Source organism: Drosophila santomea, chromosome 2L (assembly GCF_016746245.2).
Source record: "Drosophila santomea strain STO CAGO 1482 chromosome 2L, Prin_Dsan_1.1, whole genome shotgun sequence".
NCBI lineage: Eukaryota > Metazoa > Arthropoda > Insecta > Diptera > Drosophilidae > Drosophila > Drosophila santomea.
This window is the reverse complement of record NC_053016.2, coordinates 183,153-210,182: the sequence shown is the minus strand read 5'-3', so window position 1 is coordinate 210,182 and position 27,030 is coordinate 183,153. Positions and strand designations below refer to the sequence as shown.

The window sequence follows — 27,030 nt, the reverse complement described above, 5'->3', positions numbered from 1 at the left end:
GTAAGGAACTATATGAGCTAGCTGCAACTTACCAGCTCCTGGTACGACGGAGTTGACCTGCTGCTGAGCTGATTTCAAGACCGCAGCTGATACCGGTGGTGGACTGCCCACACTTCCTGGCATGATCTGTCCAGACTGCAGGCCGTGCAATACGGGATTTGGCTTTCCGGGCGGCGGTGAAGGGTTTAATTGATGCTGCTGGGGGTGCAGATGGGCTGGTAGTTTCTGTTGCAGTAGCATGCCAGGATGGGTAGGCATAATTATTCCGTGAGGAGGCATTTGCACCTGAGCCCCCTTTTGATGATTGCTTTGCTTATACAAGTGCTGCTGTTGCTGCTGCGGAACGGCTGACAAAGTGGGAGTCAAAACAGCGGGTGCATAGCTGTAGTTCGGCTTAGTCAACTGCAGGTGAGGTCCTGTTGATGAAGTAGGTGGTAGCTGCTGTGGTTGCGGCTGAGGCACCACCGACGCCTTCGAGCTGACCACATGCAATATTTGCGGTGGGGCTGCTGATGCCGCTTGCTTGATCACCACCGTTTGCTGCTGCTGCTGCGGACTTACGGCAGCTCCTGGCCCCAATTGTTGCTGCTGGCTAGGAACTCTTGGAGAGTGCGGCGAGTGCGCTGTTGGCGGCGGCACGTTGACCTGAAGATGTTGTTGCTGCTGCAGGTGACGTGCAATGATCTGAGGCTGTACTAGTTGTTGGTTTCCAGCAGCATCTGTGAGCAGCATGTGCCCGGAATGCGGTGGGTGCTGTGGGGGTTGAGCTACTGCTTGCTTTGTGGGTGTCATTTGCTGCTGCATATTCTTTTCCCTATTCAGCACGTGAGCTTTAAGTGGTTGAGGTGGCCTGACAGTACTATGCTGAGCATGCTGCAGCACAGTGGGCAGAGGATTCTGATGCAGAATGATGGGTTGTTTTGGAGGAGCCACCAGCGGCGGTTGTTGCTGCTGAATAACCTGCGGGGGGTTTCCCTTCACCAGAACACTTACAGGCTTGTTCAGCAAAGCGGCTGCTGCCGCCGTTTCGAGCTGAACTGATTTTCCTAGAGCCGTAATGGGATTCTGAAGTCCAGATGGAATCAAAGTAGTATTTATCTGTGAATTAGCTTGCTGTTGTGGTGGCTGCTGTGGATGTTGCGGATGTTGTTGCTGCTGCTGCTGTTGTAGCTGCGGGGGAGGAGCTGCTTGACCGTCTTTATTGCTGCTGTTGGCAGGTGCAGCAGCGGTAGCTGCAGGAAGATTACCCTCCTTGCCCTGGGGCATGCCAGCGGTGATAACTCCCGTGACGGGGTCAACTAGTGCCTTACTAACCGCATCCGCTACCCCACCGGTTATCTTTTGAGTAGCAGGAGCGGCTGTCTGATGCATTGGCAGTCCCCCGCTCGGAATGGATGAGTTGATAGCCTGGTAGGATTCAATCTCCGCTGCCGCAATAGCTTTCTTTTTGGGATGTTGAGGCATTGTAGGTTTGACGGGGACAATGGCTGGCACAGGAACGGTAACCGGGACAGCAACACTAACAGGCGCTGGTGTAGAAACTGGTGCTACAACTGGAACCGGTTCCACTTCTTTAGTATCCAATTGGGGCATATGCGGCTCCACACCAGCTCCTTCTGATGGTGGCAAAATACTGGATGAAGTGGCGCCAACCGTTGCATTAGACGGAGTAACTTCCTCAACCAAGCTTACGGTTTGTTCACCGATTGTTTTTCTGTCCTTTGAACGCCTTGGGCGCCCCACTGCAACGATCTGAACCACATCCGCCTTTTTGGCCTGAGCATTTCTGCCAGAACGGCGTGGTGGAGTTTGAGCGCCTTTCGGCAAATGTGGTCCTGTTCCAGTTGGCGTGTTGGTATTTCGCACCACATCCTCAATGATATCGTCTACAGTGCTGCGATCCTCCTTTTCTTGTAGGCGTCGAGACTTGCGCGTGTTACAAGACTCGGAGTTGTCTCCTCCAATTGCATCAATATTTGATGAAACTTCCGGTTGCTGCTGTTGTTGCTGCTGCTGCATTGTTTGCTCCATTTCACCAACATTCTTAATCGAGGGTTGCGTTTTATTGATGGTAAGGATAAGTCGTGGTCGTTGGTCCTCCGCAATCGGAGCAACAGAAGAGATTGTCTTGGTCTTGGGCTCTTCACCACCGTCTTCATGAAACTCGTAGATATCCTGACCAGTTCCTAATTGACTTGCGACTTGGTTTTGTCCTTGCGCCTGAGTCAGGGCTTGATTCCTGGCTTTCTTCTCTGCAGCTGTCAGCACAGAGCTGGTAGGAATAGGTGTTGGCAGTGCAGTCGTAGGTGTAGCCGACGGCGCCATTTCCATTCCCTTTCGCTGCAAATCGAGTTGCTGCTGCTGAAGTTGCTGTTGCTGCAAGAGTAGATTCCTTGGAGGGCGTCCCTTCCTGCCTCTAGTTACAGGAGCTGTTACTGGTTTTCGAAGCCTGGTGTGCACCCCATTGTCACCTGGTGTCACTACCAATGAATCCACTCCAGGCGGCGCAGCTGTCACAGAGTTTAGGGGGAATCCTCCCACCTTCTTCGCTCCTCTTGGTTGGCGTCCTCTCTTGGCGCTACCTCCCCTTCCTGGAGGTCTTCCAACAGTGGGTATAGCTGGTTTTGCAGGCGGCAATTGTCTGGTCTCCGTCTCGTCCTCTGTATCATGATCGTTTGAGCTGTTCACACTCATAGAAGTAGTTGGAAGAGGGGTCTCCTGGGCCACAGAATGATTTGCAGGCTGTGGATTCGGAATAGGAGCCGGTGCAGTTCCCTGCATTTCGCCTGTTCGTTTCCCATCCTTACTAGCCAATGGAGTGTCTAATTTTTTAATTACACTGTCTATATTTACCTCCTTAGCTGACCAGTAATCGCTGTCCACTTCCTTGGAATCCTGCTCGATCAACTCATCTTGCTTGGGCTGCGAAATCTTAATCACATTCTCCTCCGTTAACAGGGAGCCAGCCGTATTCGCCGGGATTACCGCCAAACCTGTGGTAGGAGTGGGTGTGCGAATCACCGATACACTTTCCGATGTCTTCAGGGCTGACATAGCCTGTGCTGGTTCTACATGACCAGGTGGCGCGATATCCTTGCCCTGGTTTTGAGGATAGTGTAAGGCATTCCCTTGGGCGTGTGGTGGTGGAACTTGATTTTGTGCAACAATATGTTGTTGGACAATTAATTTCGGTGCACTTTGTATCACATTGAGAGGCGTTTGCAGAGGAAGATTTGCTCCTGGCGACGACTGCTGCTTCTGATGTGGATGAACTGACGACGCTTGCTGGTGTGGCAACTGTGGCTGTTGGTTTGGCTGTGCATGAGGTCCAACTCTTGTTAATATGGCGGGAGGCTGGGCTCCCTGATTAACAGGAACCAAAGTATTCGACTTGCAAGGTGAACTGTGGGGCAATTGTTGAGAATGTTGCTGCTGAGGTACACTTCGCGCAGGAAGCTGCGAGCTATGTTGTTGGGTTGCAAATATAGACGGAGAGACTCCCAGGTGCCCAACTCCTTGAGGCGACTTTTGCTGTTGCTGGGGACCGTGCATTTGCTGTAGCTTGTGTATTTGCTGCAATTGTTGTTGTTGTTGGCTCAACTGCTGCTGAGATGGATGTTGCTGTTGGGATTGGTGTTGTTGTGGTGCCTGGTTTTGCTGTTGAACCTGGTGTTGCTGTTGGGCCTGGTGTTGCGGTTGTGCCTGGTGAATCTGTTGATTAAACTGCGGCTGAACTGGATGCTGTTTCTGAGTCGGATGTTGTTGGGCATGGAGTTGTTGATTCATATGTTGCTGGGTTGGATGTTGTGGCTGGGTCTGGTGTTGCTGCTGTGCTTGTTGGTGGTGCTGAGCTTGATGCTGCTGTTGTATTTGATGTTGCTGGGCTGATGATAATTGTTGCGCCTGACCGTGAAGTTGTTGCTGCTGCATGTGTTGCTGTTGCTGGCGTTGTAGCATCTGCTGATGCATAAACTGCTGCATGTGCTGCTGGTGCTGATGTGCAGTCATCTTGGCCATCACCTGTGGCGAATGTTGTTGCTGCTGGTTCTGATGGGCATTTACATGCACGTTCTTGTGCGGCGGAAGGCTGCCCAAGGGAGGCGAACTAGCCACCTGCGATTGGGTTGCCTGTTGAGGCTGTACGGTAACCACTTTACTTATGATCGTCGGATGATGTGGCACCTGTATCGGTGGCATTTTCTGCAGCGGAATAGTCATTAGCTGCGGTGTCGACTGCACCTCAGCCACAGATTTTTGAGAGGGTTGTTGTGGTGCCTGCTGTTGCTGTTGCTGCTGGCTTCTGGGCTGGTAACTGTTTATTTTGCTGGTGGTAGGCGAATTGCTGCTGGACAACACTCGAGTCGTGGGGCTTGCCAATGGACTAATGCTGTTGCTTTGCGGGCTCGTTATTAGCGCATGCTGCTGCTGTGCCTGCTGAACCTGTTGCTGAGGTGGTGGCTGGCTTACCATAGGACGCCCAACAGGACTCAGTTGGCCCACCAGGCGGTTTTGCGCTACACCACGACCTGGTGAATGAAGCGGACTGTGTGGAGATGGGGCTCGAATGCCAACCATATAAGTTCCAGGTTGCTGAGGATGATGTGACTGCTGAGGAGACAACACCATTTGGGGCACCACAAAGTGAGGAGTTTGTTCTGGTATAGATATCGTTGGCGGTTGCATTATCAAGGATTGCGTCCGGATAGTTTGCTGTGGTGTTATCGGACCCTGCTTGGGAGTTGAAGCCTGCGGCATGGTATTCTGACTTGCAGTTGGACTTCCAAATGATATGGATGCAGATGCTGAAGCTGTATTAGACGCAGTACTCGAGTTTGAGCAACTGCTCATCACATTGGACAGATCCAAATTGATGACGGAATTTGGATGTACGCCGCTTCCCGCTGAGTGCGGTGCAGGCAAGACGGTCTGCACAGGCTGAACCAAAGGCTGTTGGAGTTTGCTGATGGTTGGTGGTTCAATCTTAACTGGAGAAGAGGATAAGCCTGCGGGCACTGTTTTTGGCGGATCCAAAAGTGGCAACTTAGTGATCACGGAAGGTTGCGGTGCGGACTCCTTGTTGAGCTTCGATTTAGACTCTACGTTAGGTGTGTTTATATCTGGAGTTTCTCTGAGAGTAGGACTGCTGTGGTTAATGGATTTTTCCGGCGACGATGAACTCTGAACAGTTTCATCAATCTTTAGACTAGGTCCACTACTATCCGCTTCATCGGGATTCTCTTCTGTGTCCGTATCGATCTGCAGATCCCTTTCTGACTGCGGAGTATCAGCCTTTATGTCCATCATATCCTCGTGTTTTAAGCTTTGCACTGCCTTGTTGAGTTCTTCCGGATCCAAGACCTCAACGACAGGTTCTGATTCAATTTCTGGCTCAGGATCGGCGTCGGGCTCAGCCTCTCTTTCGGGCTCCATTTCCGGTTCCTCCAGAATGGACGCAGGTTCTCCAGCTGCTTCAATCGCTTTTGCGGCTAAAGCAGCCTCTTCATCGGGTTCTGCTATGACTAAAGTTGGTGTTTCTAATTCGTTTACAGAGTTCATCTCATCCATGCCATCGAGTGAGTAATCCGTCGTAGAGGATGTTCCAAAACTTTCCCCCAACAGAGCGGATACCGCACTCTCAGTCTCCTCCTGAGAGATGGTCACGCGCGACTTACTTTCCTCCAACTTATCCAAAGGTTTTGTCGCGCGTGGAGGAGATGCCACTGGAATTTTAGGCTCATCTGTCATGGTATCGAGCAAAGATGTTGAATTTAATTCTGCGGAAATGGATTGCACAGCCGATTCACTAATCCTATCATCAAGCTGACCATCGAAACCGGGAATGAAGCTTTCCTTCTTCTTGCTTTGAGCGGAAGCACTAGTAGGCGAATTTTCTAGACCAGGCGCTGCAGCTACTGCTGCACTGGCTCCCGCTGCTGTTGAGGATGTAGGAGTGGTGGCCAAAGCAGAAGAGGTACTCACTGTACCACTGCTTACAGGTGTTTCTGCAGACTGAGTGGAGAGCATGGAACTGTTGGCTATAGTTGGAGTTTTGGGTATGGGACTAATTAGGCGGGGTTTCTCTCGCGAAGGAGTGAGTGCATCGTTTCCACGACTTGAGGGCGTTGTAGGTTTCGCTTTCGGGGTGTGCAACAAATCATCGTCATCGTCGCCAATTAGGCATGGTAAACTTGGAGATGGCTTACAGACGGGTGGCGATGAGACATGCTTGGCGTCCAATTGCAGGTCTGCATGCTTGCTGGCAGCTTGAACGTTGACAGTAAGCTTTCCAGGAGTAGGAGGTGCGGATGAAGTGGGAGCCACATTTGGCAGAGATTCCCTTCGCTGTTGTTGCAGCAGCTTTTCTTGCTTTTCCTCCTTAGACCGTTTCTTCTTCTTTTTCTTGTCTTTACTCTTGTGCTGCTCCTGCTGCTCCGGTTTCACACCCTGTTTCGTCATCTCCACTGAGTTGTTGTCTTCGTTGTCAGAGAATCGGAATACATCCGCCATATCGGATCTATACGTGGTGGCCGTTGAAGGAGTGGCTTCTTCTGAAATCGGCTTGGTATCAAAGTCGATCATAAGTTGAGCCTCTAGAGCCCTTCCTGCTTCATCCATATCTACGCTGTTGTCATCATCAACCTTAGTTTCCACCTTGGAAGATTTCTGGTGAGTTTGATTTTGCTGTTCTCGCTGGGATTTTTCTCGCCTCTTTTTCTCGCGCTTCTCTCTCCGATGTCTTTCCCTATCCGCATGAGAAGATGAGCTGCTGCCTCCCGACAGGCGACTTCTCTCCAGCTGCTGCTGTTGTTCACCCTCGTGCACAGGTAATTGAATGTGTGGTTCCTCATTCTTGCTGTTGGGTGTGGAGGGTTCTTGTTTGTACGTTTGCAGAGCAGCGGAGACAATTGGACCAGTAGTAGACACGCAACTGGGTATAATGTCTTTACTTGCTTCTGCTTGCTCGGGGAACTGCGTTTCCTCTTCATCGGAAATGATGCCAAATATGAACTCCATCTTATCCTCTCCTCTTTTTGAAGTTGGGACTGTCAAAGGCGCTGATGTTGGAGTGGCAGGCAGAGAAGGTGAAGTAGAAGGATGGGCTCCTCCTGTGTTGTATATTTTGGTAGTTGAGGAACTATCCAGGCTCTTCGATTTCTTCGACTTTTTAAGTCGATGACGCTCTTCTTTTGATAGTTTTTCTGAACTTGTATCATTGGGGGTAGGCGAATTGGGTACAGTGGATTCAGTCATATTCCTAAGCTTCTCCCGTTTCTTCTCCTTCCTTTCCTTGTGCTTTCTCCTTTCGCTGGCTGAAATCTCCATCGGTAGCGAAGCACACTCAGTTTTTAGGTCATCAAAACTATCGAACTTTGTCTTGCATTCGGAGGAGGAATGAACATCAAATATGGAAGGTGTTAACGGGGCCACAACCAAAGGTGTTTGAGTTGCCGAAGTATCCGCTGTGGAAGAGGATTTCAAACGTTTCTTGCTCTTTTTGTGTTTTTTGCGAGTTTCGGGAGAGTACTCTTTAAGCTTTTCGGTGTAGGTGTAAGCAGAAGAACTATAGAAATCTCCAAGCTCTTTCTTGATCTCCCGTTCCGTCTTCAATTTGCGCTCCTCTATTGAGGAATTGGAATCATGCCGAGACTTGAACTTCTGATCTTCGTCAGAAAGCTGCTCTCGCTTGATTTCCTGAGCAGGAGTTGTAGGATGCTCTTGCTTAATAGCCAAATCAGGAGCCGGCTGGGACTGTGACTCAGAATCGGATGCAATCCTAGTGGAGTTAGAGTTCCTCTTTCCAAAATGGCTATGCTTCATCACATTCCTTCTAATTTCGTCTTCGGAGCTATCATCACCATCACAAAGTCTCCTCAAATTCTGTTGCATCTGACGTACTCTGTTAGCATCAGCTAGGGAGTTTGCTTCCTGTTGATCCTGATCTCCGTGCTCTGCATCCGAATCGGAGGAAATACGCCGTTGGTGGGTCTCCTCATCGTCATCATCATCGCTGCTAGACAGTCCAGGATAACGACCATGAAAACTGCTACTACCACTATTTCGATGCTGTCGATCCTCGAACTCAGTGTCCGAGTCCCCATCATAACTGGTGGAGCGCTTCTTTTTGGCACGAGATTGCTTTAGTTGCGAGAACTTCGCCTTGATCTTTTTCTCCTCTGCCTGGCGTTGCATATTCTTGCAGCTCCTGGCTTTTACTTTGTCGTACATAGAGACATTTGGACAATCATCCGGGATATCGAAGATAGAATGCTTCTTGGAGGCATCATCTGTGTCGTCGGAGTCTGCGGAGCTCAACATCATCAGTTTGGCGCGAAGCGATTTAGACGAAGAATGATGACCTTCGTCAGATCCCCGTGATGACTTCCTCTCCACACTCCGCCGGTGGTGTTGGTGGTGGAGTTTTCCGCTCGAAGTATTAGTTGCTGCTGAACTGAGCTCACCAGCGGATCCACTTCCCGCAGCAGAGATTCTCCTGTGAGGATTATGATTATGCTGCAGTGGGGTGTGCTCTTCATCTGTATTCGTGGATTCCGCCACCGACTGCCGCTTTTTCTCCCGATGGTGATGATGATCTCGTTTACTCTTATGCCTAGAAGATGAACTATTCGCATGACTACTGGAGTGCTCCCTCTCCTTTTCCCTTTTGGGTTGATGTGGCTGCTGCTCCTCCTCACTTGTATTTATGTGCTGCTTGGTTTGGGAAATGGAATCTACCACCACTTCAATGGAGGAGTTGGTTTCTATGGAGCTGGCACTGCCCTTTTGATGATGTTTATCCCTTCTATGGTGATGTTTTGAGGACGAGGTAGAACTACCACCACAACCGTGGGTCCTTGAAATGTGTGAACTACTATTTTTGTCTTCTTTGGAACTACTGCTCTTGTGTTCCTTTGAGTCTCGGCGATCGTTTAATCTTTGATTACTGCTGTGAACCGAGATGTTCTGGGAGTTCTCCATTCTTATGCGCTTTACATAATCCTCATGATGAACTTGATGACTCGATCCTCCGCAAACTCCACCACCTCCAGCACTGTGGTTGCTTTCCTGCGAGCTGAGACGTCTCTTATGCAGGCGCACTGGGGAATTTCTAGACAGCTTCCTTGAGCGTTCCTTTGAGGTGCTGTCTGAAGGGGTTGATGGGGATGCACTAAGAGTTCCTGGAGCAATGGTGTCCATGGCATTTTCCTTGTTGTGCTGACAGTCGCTTGCGGCGAGGCTACTAACCTCGCCGGCGATATCCATTTTGCTCTTTTGGTACGAAGATAGCTCACGCATTCTTCCCACACGACTTTCTTGCTCAACTTCCATAGCTCGGCGAGATTGTTCCTTCTCTCGATGCTCTTTTTCGCGTTGATCTTTTTCGCGGTGAAGCTCCTTTTCCCTTTGCTCCTTCTCATGCATCTCCTTTTCCCTCAACTCTTTCTCCCGCAGTTCCTTCTCCCGATTGTCTCTTTCTCTCAGTTCTTTTTCGCGGATCTCCTTTTCTCTCTGTTCCTTGTCACGCTGCTCTTTTTCTCTAAGCTCTCGCTCTTCCCTTTCCTTCTTTTCGCGATCCTCTTGGGTCTTCTTCTCCCGTTCTCTTTCTTTTTCCTCTTTAGCTTTTCGGTCTTCTTTCTCTCTTTCCTCCTGCAGAGCCTTACGTTCCTTTTCCTCCCGCTCAACCTGTTTGCGCAGATCCTTTTCTCGCTTGTCTTTTTCCTGACGCTCCTTTTTCTCTCTCTCGTGGCGCTGGTTCTTTTCAGCTTTGTCCGCCGTCTCATCGGCCTCACTGGAGTCGTCTTCAATGCGGGGAGTAGCTGACTTGGAGGACTGGGAGGTAGACGAGTTCTTTCGCTTGTCAGAGGACGATGCATTTTTATCAGACTTCTTGTTTTTCTTGTCACTTTCCGATCTATTGTTGTGCTTGCTGTGCACTTTGTCGTGGCTGCTGCTGATCTTCTTAGAGCTGGAACTCGATGATTGGGATGTGGAGGTGCCACTTCTTTTTGTCTGCTCTTCCTCACCAAAGGTCGGCTGTTGTGGCTTTTGTACGTGTATCGCTGTTGAGGCTAAGGAACTGTTACCGTTGGATGTTGTTGATGAAGTAGGTGCAGATGTATCCACAGAAGCTGTTGCCAATTCCAAGGAAGGGCTGCTTGTGGTGCTTACGTTTGTACTACCCGGCACTGAAGCAGATTTCTGAAGCTGAACTCTCGCTGGCGATAACTGAGGTCCATCTGGCACGCTAAGGCTCTTAGTAAGATTGTTGCCAGAACTCTGGCCAGCTAATCTAGAGGGTTTTCCCATTTCTGGAAGAGGTGGAGGTGCAGGCTGTACAGCTGGAGGAGGCGCAGCGGTGTTCGGCAAAGGCGGGTGACTGGGAAACGGATACTGCAATCCTTTTGTGGGTCCCGAGTTGGCAGCTGGTGAGGATGAGGAGACAGCAGTTCCCCCACTCAGTCCCGCACTTGTTGTCCCTGGTGCTGCGGGTTTGGTAAGTTGACCCAGGCTTGCGGTGGTTACTCCTCCCACCGAAGGCGAGGGCGATGGGCTGTTGTAGGGAGACATCGAAGCTTGAGGCGAGTTCATGGGTGATAAACTACTTAGTCTTTGCAGCAATCCCGCCGATTTGCTACCTGTCGAGTTGCCCAGTCCAGCACTACAGCTTCCAATAATTGGAGTGGTCTTGGTCGCCGCGAGATTGGGCAAAGCAGGTGAGGTGTTTCCGCTGCATGGCCCTCCAGGATGTCGGGATACATTTGCGCCCAGTGAAGATCCAGCACCGATATTGGAACTCGATCCCAATGCGAAATCAGAGCTGGTTGGATCGTACCATTGGTTTTTATTTAGTCGTTGAAAATCGTCATCGAAAACGCTTTTCTTGGCCAGCACAGATTTGACAATTTCCGAGGGCTGCAGCTCATCAATATCCAAGAACTTGTGCCGTGAATTGCTTGCTGAACTGGATACTGTTCCACTTGAACTGTTGCTATTTCCCGATCCCGAGCTTGTCTGATGAGAACTTAGACCAGTACCCAAATTCATGTGCATAGAGAGCTGCCATGAAGGCGTGGCACTAGTGGGTGTATGACCGGAAATATGTTCTCTACTGCTTCCCCCAGACCATCGCTCATAGTTCTCCTCAAAGTTGCGGAGTCTTTCATCCAGTGAAGGACTTCCTCCAGCATTTTGGCCAGGTACATCCGAATCGCTGGAGTTTGAACTCAGTGAGCGTGGACGTGCTGGACTAGCCATCAAGCAAGTGTTGGAAGATGAGGATCCGTGCAGTTGCTGCGACTGTTGTTGGTGATTATGCTGTTGGTTTTGGTGGTGTGAAGAGGAACGCCAATATCGCGAGGATGGGCTGGGCAGGAATGTGGATCCAGAACAGGAGCCCATTCCCTGACTGGTGTTAAGACTAGAGTTGTTAAGGGAGCATGCCGAGAAGGGAGCAGCTCCTACGCCCCCCAACCCTCCGGAGGATCCTCCTCCCAGTTGCTGTGGCAGATAGCTGTTTCCCGCGCCTCCTCCACTGCCCCTGGACTGCTGTTGTTGGAAGAAAAGCACCCCGAACTTTGGAAGAGGGAGCCACATCACATCCCTGATTCTCTCTCGAACTCTTTCTCTGGGCGGAGGCAATCGACGTGGCTCTGTGGGCAGCACTTCAGGTCGCTCATCACACAGCGGCGTACCAGGGCGAGATCCATCCGCGCTTTCGCCACCGCTAGCTTCGTGTGAGTGATGGGAATGTAGCTGATGTCCCCTGCCCCTAGAGACATGATGATGGTAGTCATCCGCAGGAGTTAGACCACTTATCCCACCCAAACCAGATCCACTAGCACTATTAGTTGTTGAGGATGAGCTGGGCTGTTGCATAGTAGATGTCACTCGTCTTCTCTTTGCAGCCAGCGAGGCATTCATCATGTGCTGCTGATCCATGCTGCTGGCTCCAACGATTCCGTGCCGGAAAGCCGAGGAACTAGAGAGCGCTGACAATGCTCCCACATCGATGGACGGGCGCCGGCAACTGAGCATCATGGATGGAGGAGCCGAGGGCAGGTGGCCAGGGAACTTAATGCTTGGAGATCCACTTGGGGTCTCGGAGACCCTCCGGATCTCGCTTTTGCGGTTTAGAGGATCGTGTATCACATCACAGTTGGACAGGGAGAGAGGGCTTGGCTTATTAATGCTGCTGTGCTCGCCAGAGGACTCCACCTAAATTAAGAAAAAAAAAAAAACAAATAATGAGTTGTTTTTGGATTCTAAAGGAAGGGGTATTAAAACTGTTCCTGTTTTATCAGCGGCTTATCATAATTTTTCTTGTAAACTAACTAAGATGCCAAGCCATTTAAAACGTGGAACAAGTCGTATCCTTGTTAAAACTTGTACTTACCCCGCTGGCATTGGAATGATGGTGGTGATGATGGTAATCCATTTTGATGCGCTTACGCGGACTGACCACGCCCTCATCACCACTGGACGGGCATTCCTCAACTTGTTCTGCCGATTGGAAACGTTGATTGTGCACGGAGTGCAAGTCTTTGGGTGTCTTACCGCAACGTCTCCTGCTGAGAATGCTGCTACCGGATCCAGAAAACCCTTCAGCTCCACCGGCAGTTTGATTGTTGTTTAACGTTCCATCGATGGATTCTCCAACGGCTCCTGTAAGCCCAGTAAAACAATTTACAGCTGAACCTTGTCGAGGGGTTACTGGGGAATCACAGCGGACATCTTCAAACTGCGTCGAACTTCCAGCACCTCCAGCCATCTCCTCGGAGCTACGAAACCGGAGTCGACCCACTTCATTGAAGTCGCAGTCGACGGTTTGACGCGCGTTACGAACCAATCGGTGCCTTTGGGCCAGAGCGGCCGGAGACATAGGCATTGAACTTAAAGAGGAGCTAACCGCTGAAGGCATGGATGTGGTTGATGGCACTGTGCCGGAGGAGTTGACATTACAGCTCACTATAGCGGACGCCAAGCTGGGAGCTGGCATCGCACTGCAGGCATTAGTACCAATGTTTGAAGTTGTGATGGTGCTGGTGCTTTGGTTATTTGAATTGCTCGCGCTGGACGCTCCACTGCTTGTTCCTCCTGGCGTGTTGATGGGAGAGCAGTCATCGTTTGAGTTGTTCTGATGGCGGCTAAAGGAAGATGCGCGGGATCGAGATTGCAAAGAAGAGGTGCTCGACTCATAGCGACTAAAGCGTGAGTTGGAACCTAGACGAGAGTTTTGCATAAATAAGGTGCTGAACTTAATTAAATTTGCTAAATATTATATTTACCCGAACTTTGTTGTTGCTGCTTCTCTAGTTTATCGTAAAATGCGTCCTGACACTCTCTAGATGCAAAATCCACTTGAAGCTTTCTGCCCCGTAAGATCGTTCCACGCATGTCCTTTACCGCGGCTTGGGCGTTCTGCACTTGGTCGTACAGAACCAAAGCTAACTGCCTGCTCCTGTCGATGCTCACTTTAGTAACTGTCCCAAACCGAGTGAACTGCGACTGAAGAAACGACTCGGAGACTTTTTCGCCCACGCCATCGATCCAGACGCAATTGGTGGGCATGGATTTTCCGAAACCCAACTTTATTCGGTTGCTGCCCAAGTGCTCACCGTCCATTTTGCGCATTGCTTTTACGACCGAGACAATGTCTGAATACTGACAGAAGGCATAGGCATTCAGACCCTGCTTCTTGATATCGATCTCGATAATCTCGCCAAACCCCTCAAAATGACCACGAAGCTCGCCGGCAGTTATGTCCTTCTCTAGATTCCCGATAAAGAGTGTCCTTGTCGACTTGGGATGATACTCATCGAGCTCGGCTTCGTAGGGCCTAAACTCGTTGTCCTCGACATCATAGCCCTGGTACGGTTCCACTTCAATTTTACAGCCGAAAAAGTGTTTGTCATGTGAGACCTCCAACGCTTTTTCAACGTCATCGGGCTTCTTAAAGCAAACCAAAGCATAGCGTTCAGAATTCTGTCCCACAACCTTTACCCACGTAACCTTGCCGTGCTTTTTGTACTCATGAAATAGACCATCCTTGAGAGATGTGTCTGAGGAACGGGCGGGCAGATTGCGGACTCGTATCGCTAGCGGCCGGTTGTCTTCGGAATGCACGACAGGATTGGCCGTCAGACAGGAGGATCCGCTGGAACTAGAGCTACTGCTTGAAGATGAACTGGAGCCACATCCTCCTCCGACGCCTGCACTGCTGACGGTTCCAGCGGTGCCACTGGGATTTGAAGAGTTGCCTGCAGGAGTAAAGCAAAGACAGTCAATAAGAAATCTTTATAATACTTTCTGTATGATCGCAATTTAGATACTCACTGCTTACTGCGACAGACTGAAGGGTGCGACCGCTGCGTCCCTCTGCCATCGCACAATTGCCCGAAGACTGGACGGGACTGGACGCGTGCGAGTGGGATGAGGAGTGCGAAGAGGAGGAGGAGCTGTGCGAACTGCTGTAGCTACTCGGTGAGCGCGAGTGCGAGCGACTGGAGGAGGTGGTGCTGCGTCCGTGCAGGTTGTGTCGCGTCCGGATCGGATGCGTTGGCACCCCATTATCCACGGCGGCGGCCAAAACAGCGGCCACATTTAGAATGTCACCGCTGGCTGTACCGGAACCGGAATTGGAACCTACTCCCGCTTCTGCTCCAGATCCTAACCCCACCGATCCTGCTGCTCCAGATGCTATCGTGGGCATTGTTGGAGTCGCCGTGGTTATTGTATTATTTAAACTATTACTACTAAAACTATTGTTTGTGATTGTACTTGTCGTAGTCAAAGGAGTAGCTCCTCCAGCTCGTCCTGGTGATTCCGAACCAGAGCGTTCTCCTCCGCTTCCCGCTGCATCTGCCCCCTTAAGTAGCTTATTGAGTTTGCTGCTGTGCAGAAGCATATTTCGTGAGGTGGCGGTGTTCAGTGAGTCATCCACAGCACTTCCCGCATAGGCCACGCTTCGATGCACTGCCGTGGTCTGCGATTGCGACTGGATCTGTAGCTGTCCTTGAGCGGTGGAGGGACAAGATCCGGCTCCTACTACTGGACTGCTGCTGTAGTGCGGGTGTTGAGGATTCTGAAGATGCGGATGCTGGTGGTGATGATGGTTGATCGGTGAGCTGCTCATTGTGAAGCCCACGGCTGCTGAGGCGCCGGCATTGCCACTGCCACCAGAACTTTTCAATTGGGCCGTCGTTGCAGCAGTGGCGGCTTCGTACCATGACTGTGGTGGAGCCACCCGCGCGCTCTGATGGTTCTGGTGGATATTCTGGGTGCTGCTGCGGTCGCCTAGCGCCTGCGGTACTCCCCCAGGTCCTGAGCCTACCAAACCTCCAGTCCCAGTTCCAGCTGTTCCCGATCCAGATCCTCCAGCTCCAGCTGTGCAGGCTGCTGTCGTCGTCGTCGTGTTGCTGCTGTTGATGGCGCCGCCTTGAACGTTGGCCGAACCATTCCTGTACGGGCGATCTCGGTTGCGCGATCTCTCGGAAGACCCTCCTGCCGCCGATGCGAAGACTGACGCGGAGGCGCTCACGGACGAGGGACTGGAGTTTGAGTTGGAGTTGGCCAATGAAGTTGAGTTGTTCGCTTGGTACTGAGAGACTAAGCGGCTGCTGGTGCGGTCGTAGTAATTCCTTTCGAAGCTGTTTGTCGGTGGTTCCTCTGTAGACCTAAAATAATGTAGAACCATGAAATTTAAACTTTTAGTAACACAAACACATGAATATATCTGTACAGTGACCCATACAGTAAAGTCTAAAATATGTTAGTTTTTAATATTGGTTTATTTTATAAATATATAGCACTTTGTTTTATCATCTTTATAAAAACATATGCATCTACATATAGTACATATGTATAAGTGTACATATATATGTACAATAGATATATTGAATTAGGGTTAACCATGTTAATCGATCACAGTTACTTCAACCACTTTGTTTTGCTTTTAATGAGCTTTGTCCATCGCATTATTAATGTTCATGATGCTTGCCAGAATATTAACCCACCTTGGCATATTATTTATCGGTTCTCGCTGGGAAAATCGTTGTCGTTGCAAACTTTACTACATTGGCAATCGCGGTTTAAGTACTCAGCCCCAGAACCGGGCGCCCCAACACTTAGTGCTAGCATCGGGAATCGAGAATGTACCGAATCTATAGCTTTTTTCGCTTATTCGTCTCCGATTTCTTCGTACTACTGATAATTCGGCACTAAGAAAAATTCCACTTTGTCAAATAAATAAACGGGCGCCAAATAAACTGACGTGCGACTCAATCCGCCAACTTCTGCCTTTATTTGTCTGCGTCTGTTTACGCGGCTACACACACGAACAAATATCTCACACACAGATGCGTTTGCACACACGTACACTGCTACGAAGAAGTACAAACACAGAAGCAAAAAAAAGCCGGGACCGGGAGAGCCACGTTTTTCCTTTAATGTTTTATTTAAAAACCAACCGGTTCTTAGTGTTAAATATTTTATTACTCCGTCACTCTAGCACAGTTTTAGGCTTGCCTTACGTTATTTGTCCTTGCGACTTGCTGTTCATTTAATAAATAGTTCGTCGCCTCAGCTCATTTCGCTCACTGACCACCGATTTCATTTTGTGCCGATATTCGCGTTTAGCGCTGCCAGACTGTCTGGTACTACCGTAACGTAAGCCACTCTAGCGTAACGTAACCCCTTACGTAAATCATGTAAAAATCGTGTCAATTTCCTGAGTTTACATTTTTCCTGAGCCATTTAGTGTATTTATCATTTGTAGTTTTAAATAATATTTAATTTAGTTTGCCTGCAGTTTATAATTATTTACGTTTAGTTGTATTTATGAATAACAAAAACTCCTCCAAATTTTGAGTCAAAAAATGAAATCCCCAAGAGCCTTTAAAACAACTATTCATAACTTGGAAGCAAGTTATCTGACCATTTTATCTGATAAATACATAATTTCCATTTTTCATAATGATAAAAACAAACTTCATACTAATACTTCACACCGAATAAGACTCGGAAAAGGCCAGACAAAATGGTAAAACTTCTACCTGAAATGACGAGTTACAATGCCATTAAAGGCGCAAAAAGCAACCCCCATTAAAATTAATGCGCAAAAGGCTCGTTTCATTCCATAAAAAGACTATTGAATGGACAATGAGTTGAGTACATCTTGTATGTCCTAAAACATTAAATTTCCTACTAAAACTAATATAGTGCTAAAAATCAATCGCATCTTTAATAGTACTACTTTTGACGGCTTTAAAAAAAAAACCCGTGTGAGACTTTTTAAAGTATCGGATACTCAAGATTATACAAAATCGAATTTACTTAGATATATAGATAAATGGATAATTTGTAAAGTGGAACAACAGATATCTTTTTATGAGATTCACGAATTAAACTACAGAGCGAATACTTTAATAACATATGAATCAATTTAACAGATCAACTTTTTGTATAATTACGATTGCTTTTATTATGATTATTCTTTGACAATTATTTATTATTGTCGTGAACCTTCTGATGTATAGAATAAAAACAAACTCTTTGGAAAAGACCAGATAGCTACAGATACTTAATAATCGTAATCCAAAGTTACCCAGGCCAGCTCATATTTCTAGCGTATGCAATGCCCAAGCTGATGAATTGGAGCCATCTTAGCTAGCTTATTTTGCTGATCTCAAGCCCTCAGAAGTTGGAGGAATGCATTTTTTAAAGCCGCATTAAGCGCTTAAAGCAGCAGCACTTAGTATATGGCCAAACGGAACGCATCATGCAGCAGAAGAAACTGTTTACCGCGTATACATATGTACTGAGTAAATGCACAGGGATGGAGTGGTGCTAGTGGTGGTGGTGGAGCTCAATGCTGCAGTTTTCAGCCCTCTGCTCAGGTCACAGCATTTGGCGAGCAGCGACAGAGGCAGAGGCAGGGCAGAGAATTCGACTGCAGCAGCAGAGGACGTGCCAGACAAAGTGGCTGTGGTGCACATAGCTCGGGGCCTAAATCAGCCCGGTGGCACTGCCGTGTGGTACAGTCCTTACTAGATTTATGCTAAATTCTTATATAAAATAACTTATATTTTGAGATTTGTTCCGATGAGAAAATGTTCCGAAAAGACATCTACCTTACGAAGGCAAACGCAGTTCGGAGGCGAAGCAGCGTAGGGTATATGGTGAGTGGAGGAGAATGATTGTCCGGCATGCGCAGTGGAGACCATCGGAAAAATCAATTCAGCTAAAAGAGCGCCCGCTTCAAGGAATTGCAGGGCCACACCAACCAAAACAACGAAAACGAGCACAACAACAACGCCAGTGATAACAACATTACTGCGCAACATTTGTTGCGCCCAGGAGAAAACGGGAGGGGTTGGAGCTTGCGGTCAGTCGAAGAAGCGCCGTCGCCCAAAACCACCCATTGAACAACAACAACCTCGAAGGTGGGTGGGTGGACATTTTTGGGCGTCTGTAAATTGCATTACTGCCATGCTTGCAGCGCTACTGTGGCTGCGGCCGCGCTTATGTAATACATGTCCAAGAAGATGACTGCGCAGTAAATGGCCGAGTGGTCGGTGAAGAGAAACCTACCCAAATAGCGGTGTACTCTATGGTGTTATACGAATGTTGATACTTTTAACGAAAAGTTCAAATACAAACTAAACAGCTGAAGACTGTATTAACAGTGAATTATCACTTTACCCTTTGTCAAAAAAATAGTTTTAGATTTGCTTAGTAAGTTGCTTTGTAAGTTTATGATATACTATGAAGTACATCATTAAAAAGGCTCTTACATATGCCTTTATTGTGTTTATATTTGGCATACCAGTGTACCATCGCTTGGCTGGATCACCACCCCACAATCTCCCAGTCATTGTCCTGGCAAAAGTTTCTCACCGAACGTCCTTGTTTGAGGTTATTTATGTGTATATTCGGCTTCCCTGGCACATAAGAGAAAGAAGCCACGTATGTACGTAGCCTGCAGGATTTTCCCGCATTCCTTACACACTCACACCACCATTTACATAAGAGTTGAAATTTCTGTAACCCTTTTTAAGCCTTCTTTTCAATCATTGCCGGACGACGGTCCCCTGCCATTTCCCCACTGACTGCAGTCAAAGTAATTTGAGCCGGAGAACATTCTCTACACTCGACTCCCTCAGGGCGTGAAATTTATCAACATCAGGGAATTGGCTGTAGGAACAGGAAGAGCAGGCAGGAGTAGAAGTTACAGAAGCATCAGTGGTCCCCTGTAGCATGCAAAAGTGAAGGACACGGGAATGGCAGGACGCAGGACGCAGGAGCACGGCATTTTGTTAAAGGAATTAGATAAACATTTCAAAGGAAGAGGAGACAAAAGAACCCAAAAATGAAAACGGATTTTTAAAATTTGATTGAACCTAAAACTTATTTTCTTATATATGTAAACTATTCTATATCGCCCATGTGGTCTATGCAAAGGTCATAACTAAAGCCAACAAAGAATTAATAAATGTTAGATTGAAACATTTAAATAACCTCATATCTTTATCTAAATATCGCAGTAGAATTGCAACTTTTCAAACTTACATCTGCAGGGAAAAATAAAATTCGAATTAAAAAGAAGAATGCAGTTTTCATTGCGTCTGCTGAACCGAACCATCGGAACCGAGAAAACGGGATACCCTATATCCATTAGAAGTATTGTTTAGAATAATTTAGACACCTCTCCAGCAAATTAAATTATTTTTAAATTATTAGTTACTTCAACTGGCGACCTCAATTAAAGTAGATACTTCCCGTGAATTGGTGTGACGTGTGTGTGAGGTCTGCGACAAACTCAGAGGGCAAAGTTGAATAAAAGTTGAAGTAAGGAAAGGCGAGGAAAACAGGGGAAGTTCTGAAAAAATTCGCGGTTCTGCTTACCCAAGCCACAGTGATGCAACCGGAAGCAGCAAAAAAGTGGGTGGCAAAATGGTGGAGGCTACAAAAAACAAAAACAACAACAACAATCAGTAGCACAGCTAGGAGCACAGATTAACTTTCCTCCCAGGCCGGTTCAAAACCATTGAATGAAACTTATGCAAGGCGAGCGCCTTAGCTGGGAGAGAAAACTAGGGGAAAATCCGAAAAAGGGCAGAGAATTCAGCATTGTAATGCGCCTGCGCGCTCTGAATTCCAGTACATAATCTGGACGGAAAATGCTACAGACTACGTTACATACCTGGAATACATATATAAAAGGCCAGGACATTGGTTATCTTTCATATCCGGGCAGCCACCCACAGCCGCAGGGCCCTATAAACAACAACAGGATAAATTTCCACAATAAAATAACTAAAAGATTAAAGCAAAAAAATGAAAGAAAACATCAGAAGCTAGAAAAAATAACAGCCTTCCTAACTTAAGGGCTAGGATTGCCTGAAAACGGGGTCGTGGAAATGGAAAATGAAAGCTATATTAAAGACACCTACGACGCCATGTTGAGTTTTACAGGAAGTGCCTCTGCTGCTCCTTTTCGAAGCCTTTCTGCCCTCTTTTTCCACGTCACACAACGTCTGGAGCCTACGCCGGCAATAAGAACTTCCAGTGCACTTTGCTGTTCCACATGCATTCACGATTCTACCGATGAAATGGTTATAAGCACTACCACTACCAGGGATTTTATAAATATATCAATGACTATTGTTTCTATTACGCCTATTACGTAAAATGTGTTGTCTTATATACACTTCAAGATGCTAAAGACCACCATGGATTTAATTATAACTTGTTTAGTAAAACGAAGCCAAGTAGAAGAAGGAAGATGAGCTAGTCGTTGGGTTGATCCTTAGCATACATTCCAAAGTAATCAAAATATCACATATAAGTAAATTGTGTAAACTATTGCCATATTATTTGATGAAAACAAGGGAGAACGCGTTCCTCGACTATCAGATACTCGTTACTCAGCAAGAGCGAGTGGGAAGTAGAAATTTCAAAATTCTTGGCATATCGACAAAAAAGAAAAATATAGAACCATTTTGATAATTCAAAAAATTTTGTTGTTGATTTCTTTCTTTGAACCAAGTAAGAATTTAATCATTTTTCCCACAACTACCAAATGACGAATTTACAAACTGTAAACCGATTAACTCACTAGATGAACTTAACTGCGACTTTTGATTACTCTTCACTCAAATTAAATCAAGGATTCGAGTTTCCCTAGCAGCAGCAGAGCTCGGTATTTCCTGCCACCATTTATATACGTTCTGGATGGTCTTAACTTGTTTGGATGCATTTAAATTAATTCGATTTGGCGAAATGGAGTCCAATGGCGACAAAATCGCAAACTTTGTTTGCCAAACCATTCAAGTGAAAACAGGCGACAGTGCAATGCAATTACATGCACGGAGATGCAAATACACATCCACTGGATACGGATACAAACGCACATTGCGAATGGGATACATAATCACCTCCTTTGGGGGGCTGACAATTTAATTAAAATTGATTTTCCGATCAATATTTTCCAGGGAAATTCACAGTTGCAATCGACGCGGCTGTATATGTGTTCTGTATCTAAACTAGCAGGCGTTCTGGGTATATAAGTCATATATACATACACTGCAAAATACAGAAATGGGGGTGTGCGGTGGATATATTCACCAGTGTGTAAAATTTAATTGTGTGTTCCTCTCAGTCTCTCCTTTGTATACAACTGAAATTTAATAAGCAATATTTATATTCTTGTCGTCTATACTTCTTTTCCAGCTACCCATATCCGCCACCCATGAAGCATTTCCAGATAAAGATTGATTATAGCTGAAGTTTTCTTGGTTTTCGGTCATTTTTTACTTTTTACTCCTTATATTTAATGTTTACTGCCATTTATTTAAATGCATTGAAAGGATTTTGGGACACACCCAAAGTATTCCAATGCAGCAGCCACAGCCATGGTATCCTTATAATGGCAGGACGATAATTTAAAGGGGAGGTATGGGGGGTGGGTTAAGATCCAGGGTCCGTTTACCATAGTCACGAGACTCTTGGGCAAACGAATTTGTCTTTATTCCACAATGGTGGTTGTGGCAAATGGATTCTGGAAATGCAATCAGTAATGAGGAGCTCGGAAAATTGTTTAGAGTAGAAAGCTACATCTGCTAATGCAAGGCTCATATTTTAAAAATATAACTTGGAAAACGAAATTAGTTGGTAATGATTTTGTATATGTTTATGTATGTAAGTGAAATTTATGATAATATTATAGTTTAAAATTGTATTAAAAGCATTTCGGAGTTTTATTTCAGACATTCAAGTCATCTTCTTTGAACATTTGCATACATGACCCTGCTGCGGCATCCTCTGCTCTCTTGAAAAACTACCGAGCCAAAGGGTCGAATTTAAAACTGATGTCTCGTTTTATATTTTCGTGATTGCTGTTCTTGCTTTGCTAACTCAGCCATCATAAAAGCAGATGGAATGCAGCAAGACCTTAAAAAACATACCAAAGCCAAAAATACCTTAAAATGGCGGGTCAGTATTACTTAATTATTTTAATTGCATTTTTCTCTGACACATATGGTTATTTTAATTGAAAAGATTGAACAAGTAATAAATAAATCGAAAGCGGAATCCGGAAAATAGGTGCGTATGTACAACTTTATGTAACTTTGCAATGGCATGAAACACAGATACACAATAACCTTTTCTGGTGCAACAACGGTAAATGATTCTCTTGCTGTGCCGCTGTACTTAATTTGTTTATACATAAATCGACTTTAAATTTTTCTATGCAATTTGTGTTTTTGCAGCGAGCATGGGAAATGCAAAACAATTTATGCTGCTCTGCGATGCCGATCATTTATTTTAATATTTTAAATCATTCATTCGCTTTGTTTTGCGTTGGATCCTTGTAGGTTTTTGTTAACCGTACGGAGTCAGTGCAATTGTAAATTTAAATGCATTTATTAGTGGGCACACTATATGCACTCCCACTGTAGAGTTCGTTTAAAAGTATGTAACATGTCGGCTTCTGTATATATTGTTACTCCAGATCATATAACCAAGTAGATCTAGTCATTTTCTTTGCACACCTTTGAATAATGTTTAGATTTCATTCATTTTCGTTCTTATTCCTAGAGTGTATGTTCTTTGTACTCCTAATTGGACTACACTAGCGTAGTTAAGAAGCTGGGCGTGGCACTTAGTCTGATTGGCACTTATGCACTGGCACACCACTTCATTGTAACACATATTGGCATAAAAGCGCACTAGCTATATACGAAATTTGAGAATTGCGGAGGAAGGCGATGAAAATATACTAAAAAGGAAAGACTAAATACCAAAGCTGTATTGGAAATTTGAGAATCGCGGAGGAAGGCGCCAAAAAAATATACTGAAGATGGAAGTTTAAATAGCGCATAGAAAGGCGCTAAAATATATTGACAAGAAGTTTAGAAGACGTATTTTAAAATCTATAATAATACTAATAATAATAAATATTGTCGAATTCTTTGTGACATAAATGCATACCCTAACTGATGTAACCCTGTCTTCTGTGGGTGCCCGCCCGATGTCATATATAATATAATATAATTGTATATTAAATTATGCCATTTGCATGCGCGTACTTTTGGGCCCCGTTAAAATTGTAAATACCTGAACTGCTTAGAATGAATTTTATTAATTTGTTACTTGCCACGTAGCTGTTGCTGTTATTGTTATTGTTTTTCGAATTGGTTGTATATGCATTTTTCTTTGGTTTGCTAAGTTCTACACGTCACGTTTTATTACTTTGTAACAGTACTACAAATTGAACATATTTTCACAGATTAACAAATATTTATATTATTATAAAATGTAGTATAATTTATGACCCTTTACTTTTTAATTAATATTAAAACAAATCCATTACTAAAAGCGGTGATAATAAAACAAATTTAAATCTCGAAAAAAGCTATTGACCTCACTGAAAACTGCCATCATTTTTTTTTCTTCTTTTGCTTTTTATTTTCTGTTTTTTGTCTTGTGTTTAACCCCGAGCCACGAATACATCTTAAAGACGAGTCGCCAAGTCGTTACAAAACCTTGAACAGCTCTATTAATTTTTGTTAGCCCCTATGCATTATTTGCTTATTTGTTTAAGCCGGCGTATACATATCTGTGTACCGAATTCGATATTATTTGTCCAGATTTATTGACAGTTTAGAGAGTGGGTCTCTTTTTGGGCTTGGTCAAAGCAGCAAGTTTGTATTTCATTTCCTTGTTATGACCGGTTTTCGAAAATCTATTATAATCGCTAAGTGGGTCACACAACACCGATGGATATTTAAATTGCTATCGGTTCACAGACTTCCGAACGGTAATGCGTATATACTTTTTTAGCTGTCATTAGTTGTTCAACTCAAGTGCATCAGCACGCAGCAAGGAATACTGGCGAGTAGGAATTGAGCTCAATTGTGCACAACTTTCCAGAGTAAACAAATTGGCAAATGCGTAACCGAAAGAGAGGGTGACGGGGCATATTCCAGTACGTTGCACTAAGTTGACAAGAAGTACCCTTTATTTATTGTTTGATTTAAATATATATAATAATTATCGCATCACTGAAGAAAATAAAATGTGAAAAAAGCTGGTTGTAAGGGTCAACTTTGTAAGAAAGACGCTGATCATTGACTTTCAGACTATCAGATATTTAAACGAAATAGTTCACTGACTTGTAAACTTACATTACTATCAACATTACTGTCGTCACTCAATGGCTGCCTCAATAATCCAGGACTTGAGGCAGGCAGTGTCGCTTTAAGGATACGCACCTATAAATAAATAAAATCAAATATAAATTAGAATTTTGTATATTTCAAACAATGCTTAATGATATTTTACAATTTTCCATAGAGAATTTTATCGATTCTTCTACATTTATCAACCAAAACGGTAGCACCTCTCTCCCCATTTGCCAAAAGTACAAAAGTTCAAGTCGCTTAGACGATGCCAAAAACTGGCAAAAGCCAAAAGGTAAAAATACATTATTTGTAATTGCATGTTACTATTTTTAGGGACAAGAGAAGAGACGAAGCTCACACACACACAGAAGACAATAAGTAACTAAATCGAATAATAGCCTGTAAACTACCAAAAGGTTGAGATAGCTAAAACACAACATTAAATACCGTTAGCCAACAAAATTCTTTTGAACTCATGTTATTGCAAAAATCTCTCACATTTTAGTCAGTTGTGTAATTGAACAAAAACAACTGTTTTTACATTTTTTATATATGACTTCTATTTTAGTACAATTGCCTCGCCAACTTTCTGTAAATTCTTAACTTTTTAAGCAATAATAAATAAGATTTTAATAAGTTTGACATCTGGGTGATTTACAAATTTGTTCTAATTTTGCATTTATATTTTCCGGAAAATGGTTAAAGCTTTAAACTGTTTCGTGCATATTAGGGCATATTTATTTTTGCTGGGGGCTCAGACATACACAAGAAACTTTAATGACACTGACGCAGAGTTTTGTTTCGTTCGCCAAAAATATCAAGAGAGAAACTGAGAAGACGAAAAAGCAGGCGGGTAAAAAGAAAATAGACTATTGTGTATTGTATATACAATAAGTCTTGAATTTTGTATTGTTTGTGATTATATAAAATGGAGATTTTACACCCCAAACCCCCTTCTTTTTTCCCGCTTTATGTGTCGAAACTTTGGCTGCTATTTATTTCTCTTCGCTGTAATCTGTTTTTTATGCGCTTTAATTTGTTTTCTTTTCTCGTATTTTTTCGTTTCTTGTTATTTGCCAAAAGTTTATTGATCTCTTGCTGACATTGGAGAGTCTTACAAATGCCGAGCAGACAAAAGAGATACATAGAAACACACAGAAAGTAAGCGGGAGATATTATAAATGCACGTACATATACATATGTTTAATGTGTGTTTGTAGGTACAAATTTATACACAAATATACGCCTGGAAACTTTGAACGACTTACTTCGAGTTGTAAAGAGTCTTTACTGAAGCCTCTGGAATTTTTTTTTTTTAATTTAAAAAAAAAACGTGTCCAAAATTCCAAGGGCAAATTGCTAAAAATACCGAAGAGGAAACACTCTTTTTAAATCATCGGGGCCGTAAAAGCTTTCATATGGCACAAGAATTACAAACGAAGTAAGAATAACAAACTGTAGGTGGGCGACATTTGGGCAACATTGAGCCAATTAAAAGACATTAAAAAAATGTCGTCTGCTGAAAAAAGAATGAAAAATGAAAATGATAAAAAAAAAAAAAACGTTTACCCACGAATGCTTTACACGAATGTTGTGTTTCAAAATAGATAATGGATTTAAAAAAAAATTAAGAAAACGTTGTTTGTGGTTTTGCGGTAAATAATGTCAATGCAAATATAGTTATTTCAGACAGGTTAGCAATTTTTTTTTTAGCAAACTCAATATCAACAACCGGCATCCTTTTGGGGCGTATAACAAACAGAATTTACCTCAGATAAAATTAAAGTTTTTATACCCGTTACTCGTAGAGTATGTAGGGTAGAGTAGGGTATTCTTGATCAGGATCAATAGTCGAGTCGATCTGGCCATGTCCGTCTGTCCGTCCGTCTGTCTGTCTGTCCGTCCGTATGAACGCTGAGATCTCAGGAACTACAAAAGCTAGAAAGTTGAGATTAGGCATACAGACTCCAGAGACATAGAAGCAGCGCAAGTTTGTCGATTCATGTTGCCACGCCCACTCTAACGCCCACAAACCGCCCAAAACTGCCACTTTTGAAAAAGTTTTTGATATTTTTTCATTTTTGTATTGGTCTTGTAAATTTTTATCGATTTGCAAAAAACCCTTTTGCCACGCCTACTCTAACGCCCACAAACCGCCCGAAGCTGCCACGCCCAGACTTTTGAAAAATGTTTAGATATTTTTTTATTTTTGTATTAGTCTTGTAAATTTCTATCAATTTGCCAAAAAACTTTTTACCACGCCCACTCCAACGCCCACAAACCGCCAAAAACTGTCAGAGTTGAAGACACTCCTTCGCACTTCCACTAGCTGAGTAACGGGTATCAGATA

At 45.0% G+C, this 27,030-nt stretch overlaps 1 protein-coding gene across 9 annotated transcripts in view; it reads right to left on the bottom strand.

The window, feature by feature from the left end:
• Positions 1-27,030, bottom strand: part of LOC120444616 (protein split ends) — a 46,116-nt gene that overhangs the window by 3,672 nt on the left and 15,414 nt on the right. For 2 of the 9 annotated variants that reach the window (XM_039624533.1, XM_039624703.1), the window contains exons 4-8: positions 14,332-15,671; positions 13,284-14,255; positions 12,553-13,218; positions 12,392-12,498; positions 33-12,213 (exon numbers count right to left, since the gene is read on the bottom strand). In XM_039624533.1, coding sequence (XP_039480467.1) covers positions 33-12,213; positions 12,392-12,498; positions 12,553-13,218; positions 13,284-14,255; positions 14,332-15,671 — 15,266 coding nt within the window. Of the gene's footprint in view, positions 1-32; positions 12,214-12,391; positions 13,219-13,283; positions 14,256-14,331; positions 15,672-16,010; positions 16,599-20,197; positions 20,224-24,683; positions 24,771-27,030 lie in introns of those variants that run through there. The other 7 variants (XM_039624451.1, XM_039624620.1, XM_039625113.1 and 4 more) reach the window with 6 other exon arrangements.